This window comes from Vombatus ursinus, unplaced genomic scaffold, assembly GCF_900497805.2.
Source record: "Vombatus ursinus unplaced genomic scaffold, bare-nosed wombat genome assembly UNPS02009205.1, whole genome shotgun sequence".
Lineage (NCBI taxonomy): Eukaryota > Metazoa > Chordata > Mammalia > Diprotodontia > Vombatidae > Vombatus > Vombatus ursinus.
In genome coordinates, this window is record NW_020948983.1 from 44,675,880 (window position 1) to 44,699,001 (window position 23,122).

Genomic DNA, 23,122 nt, shown 5'->3' on the forward strand with positions numbered 1-23,122 from the left:
ATCACCAGTAAACAATTGGTCTTCAAGGGCAGTAGGTATGAGTATGCACTTCTCATGCCAAAATAGACTAGGCATCATCACTGGGGTATGATTCAGACTGAACTCACTTCTAAAAAGTCTTTTATGAACCAGGAAAAATGTTTTTCTTGGTCTTATTTTGTTTTGTTTTTAGGGTTCTAGTTCAAAATGGGCAAAAGAATGTGCCATGATTCGGTCTGTGTAAAGCAGAATTTAACTCTCTTTGCTTAAGTCACTTTCTGTCTCTCCTAGTTAATATATCACCAGGTATAAAGCTTCCTTGACCTCTCTGGTGAGAGTCAGTATCCATTGAACAAGACCACTGACCCACAGGGGGGAAAAAGGCATGTAATTTTTAGACTCATGTAATTTTAGAGCCAGCAATGACTTTAGATATCTGGTCCACACTCCTCTATTTTCCCTCAGATGGAGAAACTGAGACACAGAGGCTAAATGACCTGCTCAGGTTCATACATTTAGTCCTGAGAGGGGCCAGGACTAATACTCATTAATACTTCTGTCTCCTGGTCTAATGCTCTTTCCATTACAACATACTGCAGAAATTAAAAACAACAACAACAACAACAACAACAAACCTTTATATATAGTTTGAGTTTGGGGAGATGAAATGGGTGGGAGAGATTTAATGAGATGTTATTAAGTGAACAACTTAAAAGGTTAAACTTATCTGACTTTTAAAAAATGTAAACTAACATTTAAAATATTTATTATATACATTGAAAATAAGATTTGTTAGAGAATATAAATATTTAAGATCTATCTTAATTAAATATGATAACTAAGGAACAGAAAGGGGGGAAGGGGGAAAAAGACATAGGATAATGAAGGATAATGAGAGGATAAAGAATAGAGAGGGTATTTATGTAGACAGACATTTGGAAATCTAGCAACACAGAAAGGCATCCAAATATGAATGTTAGTGAATCATTCAAGTCCAACAGCAAAGGATAATATGGTTCTTTTTATTTCTCATTTGTAGTGTCGAATCCTCTGATGTCAACTGGAAGAAGAAAAAAAGTGGAGGAATAAAAATAATTTGTCAGTCAGAAATGAGAGATTTCTCAGCCATGGCTTTTATCACTGATCATATCAATTCCTTGATAGACCAGTGGTTTCCTGGTAAGAAGGCATTACTGAATTATATTATAATTTTATTTTAATGTGCCTTTGCAATTCACAATAAAAGCCTTATTTAGAAAAACATTCCTATTAGTCAGAACTCAAGCCTGGCGGAGCATAGTGTTCTGTAATCCCAGCTACTAGGGAGGCTGAGGCTGGTGGATCTCTGGAGGTCAGGGGTTCTGAGCTGTAGTGAGGTATTCCAATAGGGCTTCCACACTAAGTTCTACATCAGTATTGTGAGCCTCTGGGAGTGGAGAGCCCCTAGGTTGCCTAAAAAGGGCAAACCAGCCCAGGGTGAAAAATGGAACAAATCAAAGCTTCTGTGCTTATCAGTTGTGAGATTGGGCCCATGAATAGCCCCTGTACTTCTAGCCTAGAGACTTAGTCCTGAAAAAAAAAATTAAAAAAGAAAAGAAAAGGAAGGAACTCAAGTCCAAGAACATTACAGGACTCCTTAATGAAATCCATGTTTACTTTAAGAAGATCAGCCTAATAATCCATATAGGAATAATTAAGTGGATGAAAATGACTGTTGTCTATGACAGTGACATGCAGTTGAGTGGTGATTCTGTGGAGTTAGCACATTAGTATATCTCTCTAAGACTGACGTTGCAGATGGACGAAGAATTGGATCCAGAGTTAAATAACAATAAGAAGAAAGTAGGGTGTATTACATTTAGGAAATTACACAGTTCTTTCAACAATCTAGAACTTCTCCCTGGCACAAAAACTGATCGTTTTAGCACAGATGCCCTCCAGTGATGCTGTAGGGTTTTGAATCTTGGCATTCAACAGCCTCCAAAGAAAAAAGATTGTGGGTGACTCAAATAGCAATGGAATAATACATGGTAGGTACAAGTAGGCAGCAGCATATTTCCAAAAATCACCCACAAATAAGAAGTGGAATAAAGGATAATGTGGAGAAAATGTTTGATCACAAAGAAATCATATATTAAGTGAGGGACATGTGGGCAGCTTGAATTCTGCATTATTACCAATGAAATGGACAAATACCAAGTAGAAAGCCTCCAAAGAGTGCATAGATCATCTCAGATAATATATGGGAGAATATGGACAAGACTCACAAAGCACAGGATCTGTGATTTAGATCTGTTGTTATCATTTAATCATTTGTAGTCATGTCTGACTCTTCATGACCCCATTTGAATTTTTCTTGGCCAAGATACTGGAGTAGGTTGCCATTTCCTTCTCCAGCTCATTTACAGATGAGGAAACTGAGGCAAACGGGGTTAAGAAGCTTGCCTAAGGTCACACAGCCAGTATTGAACCCAGGAAGAGGAGTCTTCCTGATGCCAGGCCCAGCAATCTATCCCCTGCACCATCTAGCTGCCCTGACATGTAGCAGACTTCTTAATAAATGCTTATTTCATTCTTTCCATTGACATAATGAAAATAGCTAGCACTTTTAAGTTTGCAAATCCTCACAACCACCCTATGACGTAGGTGCCCTTATTATCACCATTTTATAGAGGAGGAAACTGAGGCAGGCAGGGGTTGAGTGACTTGTCCATGGTCTATACTAGTAGGTGTCTGAGGCCAGATTTGAACTCTGGTCTTCTGATTCCAAGCCCAGTGTCCTATCCACTACACCACCTTCAGAACTCTACCTGGACTGTATTCATCTGCAACAAAAGCATAGAGAAGACCATTGTGAGGACCATTTCATAGAAATTTTGACCACATGGGAACCCAGCCTCAAGGCTTCCTTGAGAGAAAGCCTGCTGAACCAAAACCAAGGACAGGATAATAGATGTGGGATTTGGGATTCCCATGTGAATGCCCCGTATGTATTGTGCATGAAAAGCAGACAATTGAACCTCAGTGTAGTAAATAAAAAAAAAAAAAAAGATGCACATAGCCCCTTAAAACTTTGATTTGTTTATATAGTTCTGATTGAAAAGACTGAAATTTGTAGAGGAGAGAGTGACTGCAAAAATGTTTTTATTCCATTTTAGGGTGACTTTTTTGGTAAAGCAAAGTGCTGCCTTTATTAAAAGGCTTCTTCCACCCAAAGTTTCTCCCATGTTTATGTTAAAATCCTAGACGATTCCTAGAAGCCACAGCAACAGATAACTTTGTTCAGCAGCATTCTGATCTTAATATCAAACAAGACATAAAACAAAGAGATGTGCACTCACCAGAGGGGTTTGCTTTTGCCATGGAAGATGTTCAGCAGAGACTCCAAATGGAAGGGGGATTTTCAGGAGAGAGGGAGGTCAGCCCACTGCTCATGTTTGCAGCTAACCAATGGGGTTTGATATAATCAGAACATCTTTTACATGGGATCCATTGTTACCCAAAGAGTTTGGCCTGGCTTCCCAAGCATTGAGCAGATCCCCACCTTTGGTTGGTTCTGTGCCACACTCCCTCACTACTCAGGGTATTGAAATAGTCCTACTGATGGTGTCATTATCACATCACTGATTGGAGTGGGGCAGGGGGTGGGAATAATGCTTTCCACCAAAATGCAAACTTGCTCTTGGAAATGGCCAACTCAGAAAGAAGCCACCATGACCAGAGAACAAGAGTTGCTTTTAAAACTAGGCAGTTCTTCTCCACCAACCTTTCTGTGCTTGGGAGAAGGAAAGAATAGTTGACCACAGTCATCAGTCCACACCTTCACCCAAACGCTACAGGGTAAATGTAAACCATTCTCCAGAGGTGTTGCAACCACAATCATAAGACTCAGAACAGCACAGGAACAACCACAAATGAACAACAGCAATCACAGTGTAAAGATACTGTGAGGCTGGGACTTTCACATACAGTCTCAGAGTGGGGAAGTATTTCAGAGGCTATCGAGTTTAACCTGGACCCATACAAAAACTTCCCTCTGCAGATACCCAGAGATAGAAGACCTGAGCTCAGACCCCTTCTTATAATTCTCATGTGTGCTTGCCAGACCAAAATATTTCTAATGATCATTCTGCGTACTACTCACTCACCTTGGGCAATTCTTAACATTTATCAGTTAACAAATATTTAATCTCTCTAATCTCCAGCGGTCTTCTCCGTAAAATGAATAGGTGGGACTAGCTGACCTCTCAGGCTTCTTCCAGCCCTAACGCTGAATGATTTTAGACTTCACTTCCCCACCTATGCCTTATCTCTTCCTAATGTGCATGTTGACTTGAAAGGTTCACTTTGGAATCTTTGCATTCAGCTAACCTCAAGATACTTATTAGTTGTGCAACCTTGGGCAAGTCACTTAACCTCTGTTTGCTTCCATTTCCTCATCTGTAAAATGGGAACAATAAGAGTATCTACCTCTCTTGGTTGTTATGAGGATCAAAAGAGATAATAATAATAATAATAATAATAGCTAACATTTACATGGTGCCTGTTATTTGCCCGGCACTGTGCTGATTCCTTTATAAATATTATCTCATTTGAGTTTCACAACAAACCTGGGAGATAGGTGAAATTATTATCCCCATTAATAAAGCTCTTAGCACAGTACATGGCACATAGTAGGTACTCCATAATACTAGTTGTTGTTATTATTGTAAGGTAGCTCCAATTCATCCAAAAAACCCCAACTTCCCAACCTTGTGGTGCTGCCTTGGTTTTGATATAACTGAGGAATCCATAGGGTAGTTGGAAGATAGTTTTAAAACTGAAGGGAAAAGTGATATAAGGAAAAAAGTTGAAAGGTTATATTGTGATGGCCATAGTCTCTGAATTCACATTAGTACATGTAGTCTGACAAAAGGGTATTCTTTTTATAAAGCTTCATTAAAAAACATGGAGTCAGGACTTTCCTCATCTCTAAAATGAGGGGTTCAGAGTAGATTTCTAAGATAACTTCCAGCTCTAGACCCCTATGTTATTGGAGTCTATGAATGGGGAAAGGGATATGTGAAAAGACTGGAGTTGGATGACCTCAGTTTAAATCCCACCTTTGACACTTACTACCCATTATTTCTACCTTCTTACACCTTACTGCCTTGGGCGATTCACTGCCCAAGACTTCAGCTCTCTTCTCTGCAAAATGAAGGAGTTCAACTTAATATACCCTTTGAGGCTGCTTCCAGCTCTTTTATCTGTGATCCTATAATCCTATGACTGTCCCAGGAAATCTGTGTTTTATGGGCCTCTTAGAAAGGCTGTTGTGAACAATGAATGCCATTATTTGATGGTTTGGTAGAAATGACTCAGGATGGTTTTTCCAGTTGGAATCCATAGAGGTCATTCATTATATAGGCCCCTGGAGTGTTTGAAGGTAGTGGTGGTGAATAACCAAAAAAGGGGGCCCCACAATGTGGGTGATACAAGGGCTTTTTGTAGGTGGTGGTAATTTGTCCTTGGGGACAGAGTATTTTAATTTATGTCAGCTGCTAGAATGCATTGCTTTCTTTTTTCTTACATCTCTATTTCTAGATATGTATGACTATTGCCAGCAGCTAGTACAATGCTCTACATATTGTGGCTGCTTGTGAGATGTTGTTGACTGCCTGGTTGACTGATGCTTTAAGCGAATTAGCTCTGTAAGGAATATGGAATCATTTAGTATGCTAAGACAATGACTGCCTGATTAATGAAAATGGAGAAAAAAAAGTCTCATTCAGTTTGAGCACCAAGTCTGCAAATTCAATGACAAGTCACACGAAGGGGAATGTGGTAGGAATATGCTCATATTTACACATATATGAAATTCTGACTTCCAAACCATTACGGCTCATCACTGATTCTATCCATTACTAAAACATGTCAAATCTCAACATTGTAAGCACCCTCAAAAAATAGTGTAGGTAAATAAGGCTTTCTTTCCACCCAAAGATTCCTAAATGTTTATTGATTTAAAACAGAGTTTTATAGACCAAATTATACTGTGGTTTAAAAAAATCAACTACATTCTCTACCCTAGATCATCTAACCCACTATAGGCTCAGGTAATAGAAGCTCACTGCAATTCATGGCAGAATAAGACCCTAGACAGAAAGAAGAAGCTTAAAATGGGAAGAGAAGGATGCATGAGAGAGCAGATGCATGAGTATAAATCTTTTTACAGCTCCTAAAATAATAACCCAAGGCCCACGTTTTGGCTCAGTAGCATATATGAAAAACAACATATTGTACTTGTGGGTCAACACCTCAATTTATCCGGTCTATTAGGAATGCAGTATAGGCCTGCCTACTGTGGGTCTGTTTGGGTCAGACAGAACAAATTGTATTACACAATCTTAATTACCAGTATTTTAAAAACAAACAGCCATGAGACATGAGGGACAGGCTTCTGTGATAAAATGTCCAGCCAGTAGACAACCCTAAGGGCGGCCTTTCTGGTAACCAAAATCTGTTCTTTTCAGCCCTTACAGCTACTGAGAGTGATGGCACCTTGCTCATGGAGCAATATGTTCCATGCCCCATCTGTGAGTCTTCAAGAACTCAACAAAATGACTTGAATGAGAAAACAGAAGATGTGCAATACTTTGATATGGAGGATTGTGTCCTGACTGCAATCGAGCAAGACTTTATCACATGTCCTAGTCACTCAGACATTCCTGTCCCTTTGCAAGAGCTGGTCCCAGAGTTATTTATGACTGATTTTCCTGCAAGGTAATATAAACAGACTACCTTTAATCAGATCTGTTAGTGAATCATCCCATCCCCTCTGCAAATACTTTTCAAAGTGATCAATGAAGCAGATTTCAATCTGGCTCCTCTGCTAACAGTTTAACTTCTATCACTTCTGGCCACGACTCAACCAAACCAGAGTACACCAGCAATGCTGTGAACTATATTTTGCACGTTTGTTGTTGTTGTTCACTTGTTTTAGTCATGTCTGAATCTTCATGACCCCATTTGGGGTTTTCTTGGAAGAGATACTGAAGTGGTTTGCCATTTCCTTTTCCAGCTCATTTTACAGATGAGGAAACTGAGGCAAATAGGGTTAAGTGACCCTGTGTCCAGGGTCACACAGCTAGTAAGTGTCTGAGGCTGGATTTGAACTCAGGTATTCCTGACTCCAGTCCCAGTGCTCTATCTACTGTTCCTCTTAGCTTCCCATATTTTGCATTAATAATGCCAATAGATTCTCTAGATCACGTTTCAGTAAATTCTTCTTGAGATTCTCTTCCTCTTTGCAGATTGCTTGAGTTTGTGAGTTCTTAACTGTAGTAAGGCTAAAGCTAATCAGATACCCACACAAAGTCTAGCACTAATGTGTTATACCTCTGAGAGCAGAGGGCCACCAGGCTGGATAAAGAGGGGCAAACCAGCCCAGGTCAGACAAATGGAGTAAGGTAAAGCTTGCATCCTGATCAGCCTTGAGATCAGGCCTCTGATGGCCCTCTACACTTCTAGCGCAGAAAAAGACAGTTACCGGTCGAGAGAGAGACGGAGACGTAGACAGAGACAGAGACACAGAGAGAGACATTCTCAACCTCTCCTCCCTGAAAGAAGCAAGTGGTTTTTATTTTATGTTTTCACTGCTTGGACAAGGATAACTAGTGAAAAAGCAGGAGCAAAAATGATTACCTTTGAAAGTCAAACCATCAGTATCCTGGGTGTATTCCATTTTCTTTCTGATAAATAAACTGAAACTATCTTTCTGCTGAGCTTGCTCTCAGTCCTGTTTTCCACTCTGCTGCTTGCTCAACAAACAGAAGATAAATTAGAATGGATCTCCAGCAGATATTCAAGAATAGGAAAGGTTCCAAGCAATCTGTTTTCATTTTCCCTTTTCTCAAACATCACTTTTATAACTGCTACCTCAAGACTGAATATTTGAGGTCCTTAAGTCTTTGGAGGTGATGATATCTACTATTAATTTAAGATAATAATGCTGGAAATAAGCTTTTGAAGAAAATATAAAACATTTTGGCATATCATCTAATAGGAAGTGGTTGCTAAAAATGATCGCTCAACTTGGCCTTCCTCATTAGTTTCCAGCAAGTTTTGGATTGTGACATCCTATTTGATTTCCCAATGCCCTTCTGAGGCTTTCTGTGATCACTCAGCTAGAGATGAATCATTCTTCCTCAAATTCTTTATGCCACTCTTACTGACTTCTCCTATGAACTCGTCTCATTCTAACATAAATTATCTATGTACATCTCATTTCCACTACAGATTGTCATCTCCTTGAGGGCAAGTACTATGCCTATTTTTTCCTTTCACTTTGAATTTTAGTAATGCTTTATGTTTTCTCAAAATGGTTTGAAAATTTGACTGCTTCTCTTCAGTATCCCTCTCCCCACCCTGCCAAAGAATTAGGGGACATGCTTGAGTGTTGCAAAACCAAGGTTCAAAATCCATGGTTCCAGGCTTTCCAGTTGGAAAAAGAATCTCAGGCTATAGGTAAAGTCTATTTTATGTCTTTTCAACTTACCAGACTCATCATCAGATGAGCAAATTCATTTAGAAAATATAAGTCTTTTTTTTTCAGGTTCTGTTACTCATGGAGTGCATCAAAAGGCCTGACAGATAAAAGCAATTAAATTCTGAGATGGTAGGAGATTATAAAAGAGAATATGTACAAGGTCTTAGAAGAACATTATGAAAAGTAAAGTGTTGTAGAATGAAATATACTAGTGTTTATTTTTTCTAAATTCATCTTTAATTAAATCACCATTGTTCTAAAGAAGATCATCTGGCCTCCATATTTTGGGGACCAGTCTCAAACATCTTTAACTAGGCAAGAGCTCATTTGGGGTAAAACTCCAATTTTTTCCCTGATCAAAGGTAAAAATTTTCATTTCCAGACTGAAATTTATCATGATTTAAATCTCATCTGAAAAAGCCCAACTTATGTGAAACTCAGTTTATCTTAGGAGGAGGAAAGTTGTCACTGCTGGCTCAAGTCTAGCCCTGAGGCAATAGCATGGGTCAGTTCCATAAAGAAACTCAGTTTTTCCAAAAATTGGGCAATTTTGGTTTGATAGGCAGGCACCGCAGATAAGAAAACAAATGTAAACCCTTTTTAAAACAGGTAAGTGTATATTATAGTATAGACTGGGCTTGCAATGAAAAAGAAAAAATGGAATGTAAATGGTTCTTTTTTTCTTTTCTGACATGTTCTTCCTGATAATCCTTCCCTGCCCTCCACTCACCCACATGAAAGAAAGTAAATTACTTGATAGGCGGCTTTCTGGGTGTGTGTTTTTTTTTTTAATCCATAATAATACAAGTGGGATTAATGAACTCATGGGGGATATTTTACCAGATTAATTGGTTGAAAACTTACTAACAACAAGCCACACTGGTGACATTGGTGATTCAGAGCAGTCAATCTGGTCTCAGGGTTTGAAACCATGTGCCACAAAGATGCTGGCAAATACTGAGCCATCATGCCTTAACTTTGTCGAGCATCATTTTTTCACGTGTATGTGCTATTCCCCTGGTTTATATAAATTTCTAGAATCTTTTCTCTGAGAGAACTTTCCAGGCATTGTGGAGTCACAGCAGAAAACCACATTTCAAACAGCTTCAGCATAAATTGCTAGTATTTCCATAGCTCTGCCCGCTAGTCACATGAGACCCTTTAATAATCTGCATCTTTCTTATCCAGGTAGTTATTAATGAGTATTTGGAGTAACAGCCCCAGCATGCCTGCCTGAGAATTTGGATGAGGGATGTAATTTGTTAGTTTTATTTGACCGATGTATAGTTCAGTTGAGGTGTTTGAAGTCTAAGCAGATGTAAGACCTGTCTCTGGAAAATAATGGAAAATGATGAATTGCATCATAAGTAACAGCAATTTGGTCAGTTGCATCAAGAAGGAAAAGTCAGAAATTAAAGCGAAGCTTTTCCATAAATTGTACAACCTTGGTTTGACAGTGAGGCAATCTGGAAAAGGCAGCAGATGTAAAACCTTTTAAAACATGTAGGTATATGCTGTAGTGTCAACGAGGCTTGAGGTTGAAAGGAAAAAGGATTTTAAATGGTCCTCTTCTTTTACTTCCCAATCCTCCAGAAGAAAGAAAGGCAGGAGAATGAATCAATGCTGAGCAGAACATTGGAAGAACTGAGGCAAATATTCATGTCAACATATATTTTGTTCTTGTTCAGTCCTATCCGACTCTTAGTGACCCCACTTGGGGTTTTCTTGGCAAAGATGCTGAAGTGGTTTGCCATTTTCTTCTCCAGCTCATTTTACAGATGAAGAAACTGAGTCCAACAGGGTTAAGTGACTTGCCCAAGGTCACACAGCTAGTAAGTGTCGGAGGCCAGATTTGAACTGACAAAAATGAGTCTTCCTGACTCCAGGCCCAGCACTCTATCTACTTCACTACCAAATGTAGAACTTTATTAGTTAAGAGTGTCCCAAGAAAAATTCTCTATGCTCATAATTATTGTTATTATTATATTATATTATGATAGTATTCTCTGTGCTTAAAAGTTGTTTTTTTCTTGACCATTACGAAATAACTCAAATGTAACATCCATTATTTTGGAAGACTTTTTCTACCCTTTCTGGACATATATTAGTCTAATTATCTAATAGGCCTAGATGATCAGAATACAAGTTGGAGAATGTAAGTTCCTTGAAGGTAGGATCTAATTTGTTTCCGACTTTGTATCTTCAGTGACTGGCACAGTGCCGGACACTTAAGTGCTTTCAGAATTTAACTCACTTGTCTCCATAAGCAGTCTGAATAAGCTGTTAAGCAGTGGACATAACATCTGACGAACTCCACACTTTCTGCAGGTTCTCTTCCAAATATAGGGAGCTATGAGGAGGCACTCCAGGGAAATGTTTAAAGTATAGTTCCTACCAGACTAATCATTTGTGTTATATTCATGGCAGGCTATTTCTGGAAAATAGCAAGTTAGAATGCAGTGAAAATGAAAACAATGTTCTGGGCCAAGGTGGAAGTGGAACCATTATATACCAAGCACAGTACCACGGGAAACCAGTGGCCGTGAAGAGATTTCAGCTCAAAAAATTCAAGAAATTTGCTAATGCTACAGCAGGTAAACAGGGATCCTTGGTCAATATCCTTTCCTTCCAAGTATCTGCTCCCCGTAGAGAGCTGCCTGTACCACAAATCATCTCTCTTCCTTAAAGCAGTGCCTGCAGCTGTATAAATACAGAGTCAAAAAATGGGCAGAGTGTGTGTGTGTGTCTGAAAGTATGAAGAGGGAAGCTTTCTTTGTACACAATGGATTCTGAGATCAGCTGTAAGAATGGTAAATGTGCCATTAAATTGTGGCCTGGGGTTCTGTTGCTTAGCAACTGGATGTAGGATCCTGGGACGGTAAACACAGAATGTTCAGGGAGTCTGATTGTGACCCCTAGTTGACCGTCCAACTCACTGAACTATTTTAGCAAAGCAGCTTCAGCCCTTCTCTGTGCCTTGGTTTCCTTCCCTGTTGATCTGAATTTCAGATGTTAGTCTGAGGCTGGAGTGACTAATCAATAGAACTTTCAAAACATAAATCTGAATATTTCATTCTCAGGATTTGAATCATTTACCCCTTTCCCAGGCAACACAGGGACTAGATCTATAATTTCATTAGGACAAGGAGTTCCAAGGTGAGAAACCCCTTACCAGTGTAGGTCAGCACTTTCTCTGAAACTTATATTCTTAGAAAGTTGCCTAGAGCACTGAGAGGTTAAGTGACTAGTATGAGTCAGAGGTCAGAACTTGAACCTGGGATCTTCTCTTCCCCCACCCTCCCCTTTAAGGCCATACTCTATACCACCGGAACTGAAAGGGATATAGCAGCCTAGGTAAAAAGCAATCACTTTTATTTCACCCCCTGCTGAATATGGAAAGATAAAGTAGATTAGTCATTGAATGTTAGCATTGGGAGGAACCTTTAGAGATCATGTGGGTTCAACCCTCTCATTTTACAGATGAGGAAACTGAGGCACACAGATGGGAAGTGACTTACTTAAAGTCACAGATCTGGAACCAGAGCTTTTTAGGAAATGGTTTGGAAGAGAGTATGGTTTTTTTCCTTCTCCCCTTGAAGTGAACACAAATAATATTCACACCCACAGGAAATTTGCATCTAAATGGCATTCTCCAAATAGAGATTTTTTACTTCACGCCCCAGAGACATCTTACTATTTAGGATCCTGTGGGAGGAATGTAGGCCTCTGAGAGAAATATTTTTATTTCCATTTTAAGAGCATGATTTCCCACTTTTTATATCTTACAAGTCAAGTTATGTTATCTTTATAGAGATGATTTTCATTAATTGTCTCTGCCAAAATTTTATACATATGGGAATTAGTTCACTGAGGGAATCAGCTCAGAGTTTTTAACTCTGTTGGTTTGAATTCATAACAGACCACTAATGATAGAAAGCTGTTGCCAAGTAACACCCAGTAGTAGACAGTAGTCCGTATTGAAAACGATAAAAATAGCAGCTGACCCCATTGTTAAGTACAGTCAACAGAAAGTCTGGGAAGAGTCTGAACTGTAACTTTATTGAGGCCTTTAACCAATCAATCAGTCAAGGATGACAACACTATATGCCAGGCACTGTGCTAGGCAAGGGGCATTCAAAGACGAGATGAGGAACAATCTTTCCTTTCAAGGAGTTGACAACGTGTTGGGGAAATGTGACTCAGTGTTAGAGCAGCCAGATTCCTTGCTGCTGTTTGAAGAACCTGCAGAACTAAAGATTTCATCTCTCTAGCCCTAGTCTAAAGTCTGACCACAGTCTGATGTCAGAAAAGGGCTATTCCTACATAAATCAGAGAATATTCACTGGAAAGTTCAAATTGCAAATCTGAATATTTTACAGAGCTTACCATAGTTTCACTTGAGACAAATTTGAAGTTTAAGCTCCTAGTTCTAATCCTAGTACCAATCAAAAAGTATTTTTCCCATTACTTTCTTATAACCTCTTGTCCCTTGAGAGGCAGGACTTGAAGATATTTGTGAAATAACACAGGGTTCTATTTTAGCTGAGGTGTGATATCCCAGGTCTCTGGACACATTGGAGGATATTATGTGTGGATTTTTTCCCTGTTAAATCAGTAATCAGAATAAAAACTCTCTTAATTCATAGGAGCATAGGTTTAAAGCTGGAAGGAACCTTTGAGGCATGCCTCTCTTTTGTTTCAGATAAGGGAACTGAGACCCAGAGACGTTAAGTACTTACCTAGATTTACAGAGATATGTGGCAGAGCAAGGATTCAAACCAAGGACAGTCCTACTGCCAGTAGAGGGATTTCCTAGGTTGCATGTGTCTTAAGCTCTTTCAGGACAGGGCTTGTAATAGGAGATTTTCTTAAAGCACTTTAAAACTTGCAAAATGTTTTACATGCATTATCTCACTTGATTCCATAACTACCCTAAAAGATAGATATGGAAGGTAATATTCTATCTCTCCTATAGATGAGAAAACTGAGAATCATAGGGGTTAAGTGAACTGTCAGTGGTCATATAGCCAGTATCCAAAGCAAAATTTGAACCCAAGTCACTCTTAATTCCACGTCTTTCCACTATACTAGGCTGCCTCCAAATGCAGTACCTAACATATTGCCTTTACTTAGTAGGGTGTGAGATATATGTTGAGGAAAGGTTTAATGAATGGATAAACATCCTCAGGTTCATAAGAATTTAAGTTCTGTGTAATACTGTTTAGTATCACCACTTTGATAACCTGTAATTAATAAAAATTAAATGAAATGTAAAAAATAAGTTTAAATTTAATTCTAGGTTTCTAAGCCAATAGTCTCCAAACCTTTTTGATTACATAACCCACCACTTTTTAAAATTATACACTCCCCCCATTATTTATAATTTACTTATTTTAAATTGCATTCATCAGCTACTGTAGTAATAAGTATAAACACTATAAACTTAGACAAAAATAGAAATGAAAAAGGATGAGATAAAAATGAAATAGTATTTGATCCTAGAGTTAATTGGCAGTCACTGGAGTTTATTGATTAGGGCAGTGATACTGTCAGATCAGCTTTTTAGGAAAATCACTTTGGTAGCCATGTAGAGTGTGAGTTGGAAAAAGTGGAGAAACCAAATAGGAGGGTATTGCGATAGTTCATGTGAGAGGAAAGAAGGCTCTGAAATGGGCTAGTGGTTGTGTGACTAGAGAAGAGGACAGATGCAAGAGATATTATGGAGTCAGATATGACTGGGGTGAGGGGTGAGGAAGAGTGGGGAGTTGAGGATAATGCTAAGGTTATGAATGAGAGAGAGACATATGAATAATGCAAAGAGAAGAGAGTAAATATAAAGAAGGAGAATATGGCCAACAGTTATCAAATGCTACAGAGAGGTCAAGAAAAGTTAAGGTTGGAGAAAGAACATCATGCTTGGTAATTAAGAAGTTATTGATAACTTTGAAGAGAGAGCTGTTAGTTTGAGCTGTGGGGAGCCAAAGACCTGAGAGTAGTGGTACTCTCATTAAAAAAAAAAAGTTTGGAAAAGGACTGGGTTTGGGGAGAAGGACAGTGCAATTACAACCCTTCCATGTCGATGAACCCTGTGCTACTCTTTCCTAGTGACAAGGGAAAATATGTTTAAAGAAAGGGTGCACCTTACTCACTGGCCACTGGCCGCTGCCCCACGTGCAGAGCCAGCTGCTGTGATGATCCAGAAGATAGAGTGTGGGCTTTGTAGGGGTGGGCAATGGAAATTGCTGCTGTTCAGCTGTTATGGGTGTCTGGGTTAGGGTCTGAAGGGGCCAAAACCAGGTGCCGTAGTGAGAAGGGGACAGCTTTGGGAGGAATCAGAAAGGGAGAATGTTGAAGGGCATAATGTAGTTGTGTTGGCAATAATTCTACAACTGGCTACGGATGCAGGGTAGGAGATGACCCATCTTCTCACAATCTTATTAATTGACCACCTACCCCTGGAGGTCGAGCTACAGCCCCCTTGAAGTCATCCCTCAGCCCTCATTTTGGAGACCACTGTACTGAGCCATTATTTCAGAAGGGAACTTTTCTCTTTGCTATATGCAAAATAACTAAATACTCGAGAAAGAGGTACCCCTGTCTTTGTGGGCCTCTCTGTAGGCCAACACCAATTTGGGAAGTACATGCAACTTAGGTTATGTTCTGGTGTGTAGGACAGAATCAATACAAGCATCACTTACTTTGCACAATATTGTTATTTATATGGTTGGTGAACTCCTGTGGACATTCTTGGCATCTTGGTTCTCTTCTCTTGTCCTTTGCTTAACTGAAAGCAGGCTTTCCCCTTGTCTGTGTCAGATTCCATGCTGAAGCACCTACGGGCCATGGATGCCATGAAGAACTTTTCAGAATTCCGGCAGGAAGCCAGCATGCTGCATTCCCTACAACATCCGTGTATTGTGTCCTTGATTGGAATTAGCATCCACCCTCTTTGCTTTGCCCTAGAACTCGCCCCCTTGGGTAGTCTTACTACTGTGCTTTCTGAAAAGTCCAAAGGTAACATCGGAGAGTCTCTCTTTTCCTTAGGTAATAGTGTGTAATAGTTTGATTTCTTTCACTCTCCTGAGTTTTTTGATGTTCAAGAAACATGCTGTGACTTGTAGAGGAAAGCGCTGAAATATTCAGGCCAGTGAGAATCTGCCTCCTTAGGCTGCAGAACTCACCACTCTCCTAAGAGGGAATAAGCAGGAGAGGGAAGAAACCCCTCACTACTACAGAGAAGTCCCTGAAAGTTCAGGGGGCGACGTTCTCTAGTAATAAAGAGGTGATTATCCTCTGGACTAAAATTCTCTGGGATCAGGATAGAGACAGGGACTGGACCCATGACTTTATCAGTTCAGGGAATTCCCATATGAGAGAACTCCCTCTACTAGTGCAGGTCAGTACCTACTCTGCAACACAGAGAGAGAGTTGCCTAGAACATTTAAATATTATAACTTGCCCAGGTCCCATAGCCAGTATGTGTCAGAGGTAGGATTTGAATCCAGGTCTTTCTGGCTTTGAGGCCAGCTCTCTATATATTCTGTAATAGGAAGTAAACATTATTGAGGAGATATTTCAATCATTCAAAAGTCTGCTTAGTTTTTATTTAAATTGGCGGTTAATTATAAATGTAAAATCACTAGTTCATCCACAAAAACAGGGAATGCTAAACTTTAAACAAGCTGAGAAAGTGTTCTTTGTATTTTGAAGTGGAGGAAATAGCATGCAAATTGATTTTTCCTCTAAAGTTGTCTTTGATGAAAATCCATAAATATACCAACAGAATGTTCATAATATGGCAAGATACAGTCTTTGAGGTTGGCTAATCTGCAGAAATTTTGACTCATTGATATTATAGAAATATCATATCATAAATGAAAAGCTAATAGCAAAAATAAATTCAATGATAAGTAATATTTCATTGATATGATTCTGAGTCTTTTCTGGCTTGTGGTTTGGTAGGACACTGAAATAAGAGGTTTGTCAGGATATGTCAGTCACTCAGCAAGAATTTATTAAATACCTACTTTATGAGACTCTGGGGAGACAGAGACAAAATCAAACAGTCCCTGTCCTCAAGGAGTTTCCATTCTACTAGGGCAGACAACACGTTTGCATAAAGGCGTATAGAAAATGCCCATGAAATAAATACAAGGTAGTTATGGTGGGAAGGGCATTAGCAGTTGCAAAGGAAATGGCGCAGAGAGGGAGAACACATGGGAAGAACAGTAAGAAGGTCAGTTAGGCTGGACTGTGGAATGCAGGAAAGGGAGCAGAGGTTGGGGGCCAAGTTATCATGCCAGACTGAGGAGTCCATATTATCATGTCAGTAATATATAAATTACCGGAGTTGGGTGAGGGGTGGGCAAAGAGGTATTTGCTATAATGAATTTGGCTTGTTTTTCCCTTTCTTTGAAAAGGTTCTTCTTTTATGCCCCTGGGGCACATGCTTACACAGAAAATAGCCTATCAGATCGTCTCAGGCCTGGCCTACCTTCATAAGAAGAACATCATATTCTGCGACCTAAAATCTGACAACATTTTAGTTTGGTCCCTTGATGTCAAAGAACACATCAATATCAAACTCTCTGACTACGGGATCTCTCGGCAGTCATTTCATGAAGGAGCTCTTGGAGTTGAGGGCACCCCCGGCTACCAGGCCCCGGAGATCAGGCCCCGAATTGTATATGATGAAAAGGTAACTGACACCATTCCAAAACAAACCTTTATTTTGTAAACCAGTGGAAAGAGTCTTGTGTCAGTTCTTTTCGGGACTTCCACATTCCCACCTATGAGAGGCTTTAATGCTAGTCCAACGTTAGCTGAACACTTCTGAGGAGTTGAGGCTTTATTTGTTGTTATTGAGTCATTTCATTTGTGTCTGACTCTTTGGGACCCCATTTGGGGTTTTCTTGGCAAAGATACTGGAGTAGATTGCCATTTCCTTCTTCAACTCATTTTAAAGATGAAGAAACTGAGGCCAACAGGGTTAAGTGACTTGCCCAAGGTCACACAGCTAGTTAAGTTTCTGAGGCTAGATTTGAACTCAGTTCCTCCTGACTCCAGGGCCAGTGCTCTAGCCACTGAGCCACCTAGCTGTTCTTGCTTTATTTAGGCAAACTCATGTAGTGAAAAGAGCATGAGACTTTGGAGGCAGAAGACCTGGGTTCAGATCCCAACTCTGACATTAGCTATAGGATCCTGGGTAAATATCATAAACCCTCCAAGCCCTGGGTTCCACATCCACAAAATGAGAATAACAATAATCCTTGTTTTACTTACTTCACAGGGTTTTTATGGGTAAAACACTTTGTAGACCTTAAAATGCTATAGAAATTTTTATTTTTGTTCTTGATATTGGCAATTCATTAATATATAACTACTAGTTTTATATAGATAATTATAGTAATTATTGCCATATACATATGTATATATAATTATTTATGGATAATGTTATCGGTTGTTGTATTGTTATTTGTTCATTATATTATTATTAATTATATATTGTCAGTAATAAAATGAGTTGACTTTAGAAGCATCAAGATTTCCCTTGATGTCTTTTCTTTTTCCTTTTCTGTCTCAGAAGATTATAATCAGGGAGTAATAGGTGATACTTTGATGTGCCAAAATGAAAGTTTGGGTGTTTTGTTTTGTTTTTCTTTTTTCCCCAGTCTCTACCCTGTAGCTTTCTGGTAGTGAAAAGCCTGGGTTAGCCTTAGCAGCTTCTAAGCCTTGAAGATAAGAGGGCTCAAACAATTAGACTTTGATTTGGCAAATGATAGCCTATATTCCTTCAGGAAATTCTTATGTGTTAACCACCTGTGAAGTAACTCTCCTAAGCCAAGTAGATTGAGCAGAGAGAAATCCAAAGGAAACAAAGCTTGGGTTCAGGCAGTTAGCCATCAGCTCACATGCAGGCCAGCTTCAGTTTTTTATTATAGTTAAATATTTATTCTCCTTGGCTTCTTTCACCCTCAACAGGGAAACGGCCAAATCGATTTGGATACGTGAATGCCAGTTTCATTTTACAGATACACAAGACAACTAGAAATTATCTTGTGATACATAGAAGAGGGAAAAACATTGCCTTTGTAGCTTTGCTCAATCTTCTTACATAGCAATTTATTGTTCAGCATAGAAATAGCGTCTTGTACAGTTTTAGTCACAGTGGCAGCTTATTATTTTGTGACCCTACCTGGGTCACTGGTTAATCGTATTATGAATAAGAACAATAGTTTTTCTGAATACTTGTGTGGTATGCAATAGATCCATGATCTCAAAAGTCCTTTCCGGGTCTGAAACTCTATGTTTCAGTGAAATTGTCCAAGATATAGGATAAGTCAAAGCAGAGAAGACTTTAGGAGTGGAAGTTAAAATATGAAATTCTAAGTATCAACTGAAACTAAGCAGTACAAGTTCATCTTATTTTAAAATAGATGACTTTTAAGGAGAACACTGTAAGATTATGCCCTCCCGCTTATAGAAAATTCTCTATTCTTTCTCACCTATGTTATCCTTCAGTACTCCAGTGGCTCACACAGATGTGGGGATCCCTCCATCAGTGCAGATTACAACCCATATCCATTTTCTTGCTAAAAAATGGCAATCCTTAATCACCTGTAGTAAATTTTTCCAGTAGCAAAGTAAATAATACACAAATATTAAAAGGTCTTGGTGATGCCTCTTATTTAACGTGGCTCCTTGTACCCAATTGTAGCAGAAAACAGTTTTTAAGTGAGAAAAGTTTGTCTGCTCAGTTTTAAGTTGTTTTAAAGCAAGGACCATGTCTTCTGCTCCTTTTGTATCCCCCATCCATCAGCTACAATGCCAGGTACCCTGTAGCCTCTTACTAGATGCATTTGGACAAATTTCAAGAGATTTGCCTTTTCTTCTCAGGTGGACATGTTTTCCTATGGAATGGTGCTCTATGAACTGCTGTCAGGTCAGCGGCCTGTCCTTGGTCATCATCAACTTCAGATTGCCAAGAAACTATCTAAGGGCATCCGTCCAGTCCTGGGGCAGCCAGAAGAAGTACAGTTCCATAGGCTGCAGGCACTCATGATGGAATGTTGGGACACCAAACCTGAAAAGGTACCTGGGAGGAGGAGTGTGACAAAGGGGACTGGAGGAAGAGGGAAGGGTGCGGGCAAGGTGCAGTCCTTGTGATACTTGTATCCTCACTTCCCAGTGTTAGTTAAAGCTTTTTACTATATGTTATATAAGACTATATATACCCATCCAGCCAACTGTAGAGAACCCACTTTTTGGTCAGTGTGACCATACTTGACATGCCTTTTCTCTCCTGTTTTAGAATGGGATATTTAGTATGTATATGACACATAAGAAGTAAGTGCTTAATAAGTGTTTTTTTTTTCATTCCTTCCTTCATTTATTTCTCCTAATTTTTCTCTTGTTTTCTTATCTTCAGTAAAAGAAAATAAAAGTTCCCCTTCTAAAAAAATAAAGAATGAAAAATCTTAGTTCTATAATCACATAAAAATTGCAGTTGCTCCCATAGGAATAAAGTCGATTCTAATTTTGCTGGAAAAAAAAAGGGGGGGGGGCAAGGACCTGTTTTCAGAGAAACAATCATATGTTTTCTCACGAGGAATGTGCATCATATTGTAATTTCTGAAAATAACCTTCCTGAGAGGATGCAGTGGTTCCAGGGTTAAATTTGAGCTATTATCAAATTAGATTGAAATATTGGGATGTGGTAGGAAGCTGAGTGAAGTCTTAAGAAAGAGCCTCAAGAAGATTGGATGGCCCTGGATATAAAGGTTGGAACATTTGGAATTTAGGCCAGCATGAGCAGTTTAATGCTAAATTGACCATGACTAAAATATTTTAAGTTGGTTCTGCACTAATCTGGAAAACCCCCAAAGTTTACCTTCCATGTTCAAAGTTGCTTCATCCTCTTGCCTGCATTTTCTAAAATGTGGCCAAAGCAATGATATTGAACAAGTAAATCTGACAGCAAAGCATCTTCCCTGGGTTTATGAAAGCTAATTTCACATGTAATATTTTGCTAACTGGCATTGATCTTTGTTGTTAATGAGCCATAAACCCTTCTTCACACGGTTGGGTGGATGTCTTTTCTCTCAGCGACCTTTGGCCGTTTCCGTAGTTAGCCAGATGAAGGAGCCTACCTTTGCAACTTTCATGTACATGCTGCCCTGTGGGAAGCAGACTTCTTTCTTCTCATCCCCGGGACAAGAATATACTGTCGTGTTCTGGGATGGAAAAGAGGAATCCAGGTAACCTTCATTTGCTGCTTTTTTAATCATCTAGAGGTGTTCAGTGCTCACAGACCCCTGAAAAGACACAGTTTGAACCTTTACAAAGCCTATAATGATCTTCTAGAACACTTCCCTTAATTCCATAATGAGAGCATGGAACAAGATTCTTTCATTTTCTGCCTTTGTCTCCCTATCACCAAGCACCCTACCTGGTGTGTTGTAAGTGTTTAATAAATGTTTGTGGATTGATTAGATGATCTTTAAGGTCCCTTCCAAATCTAACACTCTATGACTCTATTGTCAGATCTTGAACAGGGACCAAAAAAGGCTTTGTACCCAGACACAGAAACATAAAAAAATTCCAGGTATCTAAGCAGACAGTGTGGAGAAGGTAGAGTTCAACCTTTCTTTCCACACTGGTAAGACTATGTGACTGAAAATGCGTGTTGTCTTGACTCAAGGTTCTTCCCCTTTTTGGTGTCATGTGCCCCTTTGGTAGTCTGGTGAAGCATATAGACCCCTTCTCGGAGTCATGTTTGGTGCTACATTCATAATTGAGAGAAATGCTAACAATTAAAGGTTAGTGAAAATAAAGGTGCAAATTTTTTCCCCATTCAAGCTCAAAAATTTGAGTCTGTTCTCGATCATGCTATGCAACTAGATAGACAATTCAATTGATCTCATGCATCAGTACATACATCTGGGACAGCATAACAAATGGAAGTGATCAAAAGGATATTGGGCTGGATCACCTTTGGGAAATTGAACAATTCTTTTAATGACAAGATCCTTCTCCCTGAAACAAAGGCCCATCTTCTTATCAGGAATATTATATGACTGTGAATCATGAATAACAGAGCCTCTAAAGAATTGAAGTTGTGGGTCACACAGAGAGCAACTGAGAAAAACAGGGTGGGTACGAGGAAACCGTAAAGCATTACAAATCAGAGGTAGCACAAGAGGAGTCCTGAAAAGGATGTCATTAGAGGAATCTATGCCTTAAATAAGGATCAGCCAGTGACATAGCAAGAGTGAGGGATAAGTGACGCATCTGTGCACTGTCCACGAGATCTAGAGGAAGGCAACTCTAGACTGAGCGGCTCCCCTAGGGCAGATTCATGCCCTATAAAGAAGGGGAGTTTGGGCAGGAATCGCAGAGTCATCAGCAGGCAGGAATGGGTTTCATTCTTCATCATTGGAGGGAGCATCCAGGCGGTTGAGATCACAGACCTGTACTTTAGTACCGAGGAGGCCTTCCAGGTCACCGGTAACGGAATAGGATCAGACAGGGAGAACAGTTGATTTGGGGTTTAGTGGGAAAACGAAGCAAGGCTGGCTGTAAAGAAGAAGTATCAGAAGCAGCTGCAGAAATAGAGGAGACATGCAGGTTCTCCTATTCTTGCTGCTAAAGCCGAGGTGGAAATTCTGGAAATTGGAGAGGTTGCTAGGAAGCTGCTTTAATAGATGGAAGGGACTTTCAAGATTATCTAGCCCAATGCCCTTCTAAAGAGGAGGAAACTTGGGACTAGAGAGGGAAGTCACTTGCCCCCTAATTCATAAAACCAGGATTTTAATATATATCTGATTATCAACTCTGTATTCTTTTTCCCCTATACTCTACTGCCTCACATACTATGCTGTCAGGGGCTATGATCCTGGAGATAAATCTAGGCACATAGCACAGACTAAGCATTGGCGTGGTTCTGGAAAGAAGCATCAAACTGAGAATCAAGGATCTAGAACAAGAATCTAGAACTTTTAAAGACCATGTAACCCAGCCCACTCATTTTAAAGCTGAAGAGATCAAGGACCAAGGACATTAAGTAGCTTGTCCAAAGCCACACAGCTAGCAAGAGTAGAGGCAGGATTAGAACTCAGGTCCTTTGACTCCAGGGAAATCATTGTAGAGGGAAACAGATCAGTAGTTTTTAGAAACTTCAATGTGGTGAATGCTGAGAGGCATGTAGGAGGGTCTATTAGGAATATTAAAAAATAAGAAAAACCAGCGAGAAGAAGAGTTGGAGTGGGGGAAAGAAACTAAATCAGAGAGCATTACCTGACAGAATTTTTTTCAATCCTTTTACCTGCTACTGAATTATGCTTAGAGGATCTTGAGTGAAGACAGATTCCATCATTACAGAAAACTGCTTCAGTTAATAAAAATTGGTAGCAATAAGGCATAATGAGCTTTGCTCCCTAAGACTTCGATGAGTATCCAATTAGCTTTATGAAAATGTAAATATTTGACTGTGGAATTTGAGTTTTCTTCTGAGATGAAAACTACTCTCCTGGTACTACTAAATCCCCAAGGGGCTTCCCTTTAATTCCCTGCTCAGCCTCAAAAATCTAGATTCTGATTTTTTATTCAAGAAGGTAC

General features: G+C 39.4%; 1 protein-coding gene across 4 annotated transcripts in view; it reads left to right on the plus strand.

Annotated features, from left to right (window-relative positions):
* Positions 1–23,122, plus strand: part of LRRK1 (leucine rich repeat kinase 1) — a 159,067-nt gene that overhangs the window by 120,385 nt on the left and 15,560 nt on the right. For 2 of the 4 annotated variants that reach the window (XM_027851444.1, XM_027851446.1), the window contains exons 23-29: positions 1,019–1,158; positions 6,492–6,741; positions 10,934–11,100; positions 15,323–15,550; positions 16,927–17,204; positions 19,403–19,597; positions 20,612–20,763. In XM_027851444.1, the coding sequence (XP_027707245.1) occupies positions 1,019–1,158; positions 6,492–6,741; positions 10,934–11,100; positions 15,323–15,550; positions 16,927–17,204; positions 19,403–19,597; positions 20,612–20,763 (1,410 nt within the window). The remainder of the gene's footprint in view (positions 1–1,018; positions 1,159–6,491; positions 6,742–10,933; positions 11,101–15,322; positions 15,551–16,926; positions 17,205–19,402; positions 19,598–20,611; positions 20,764–23,122) is intronic. The other 2 variants (XM_027851447.1, XM_027851448.1) reach the window with 1 other exon arrangement.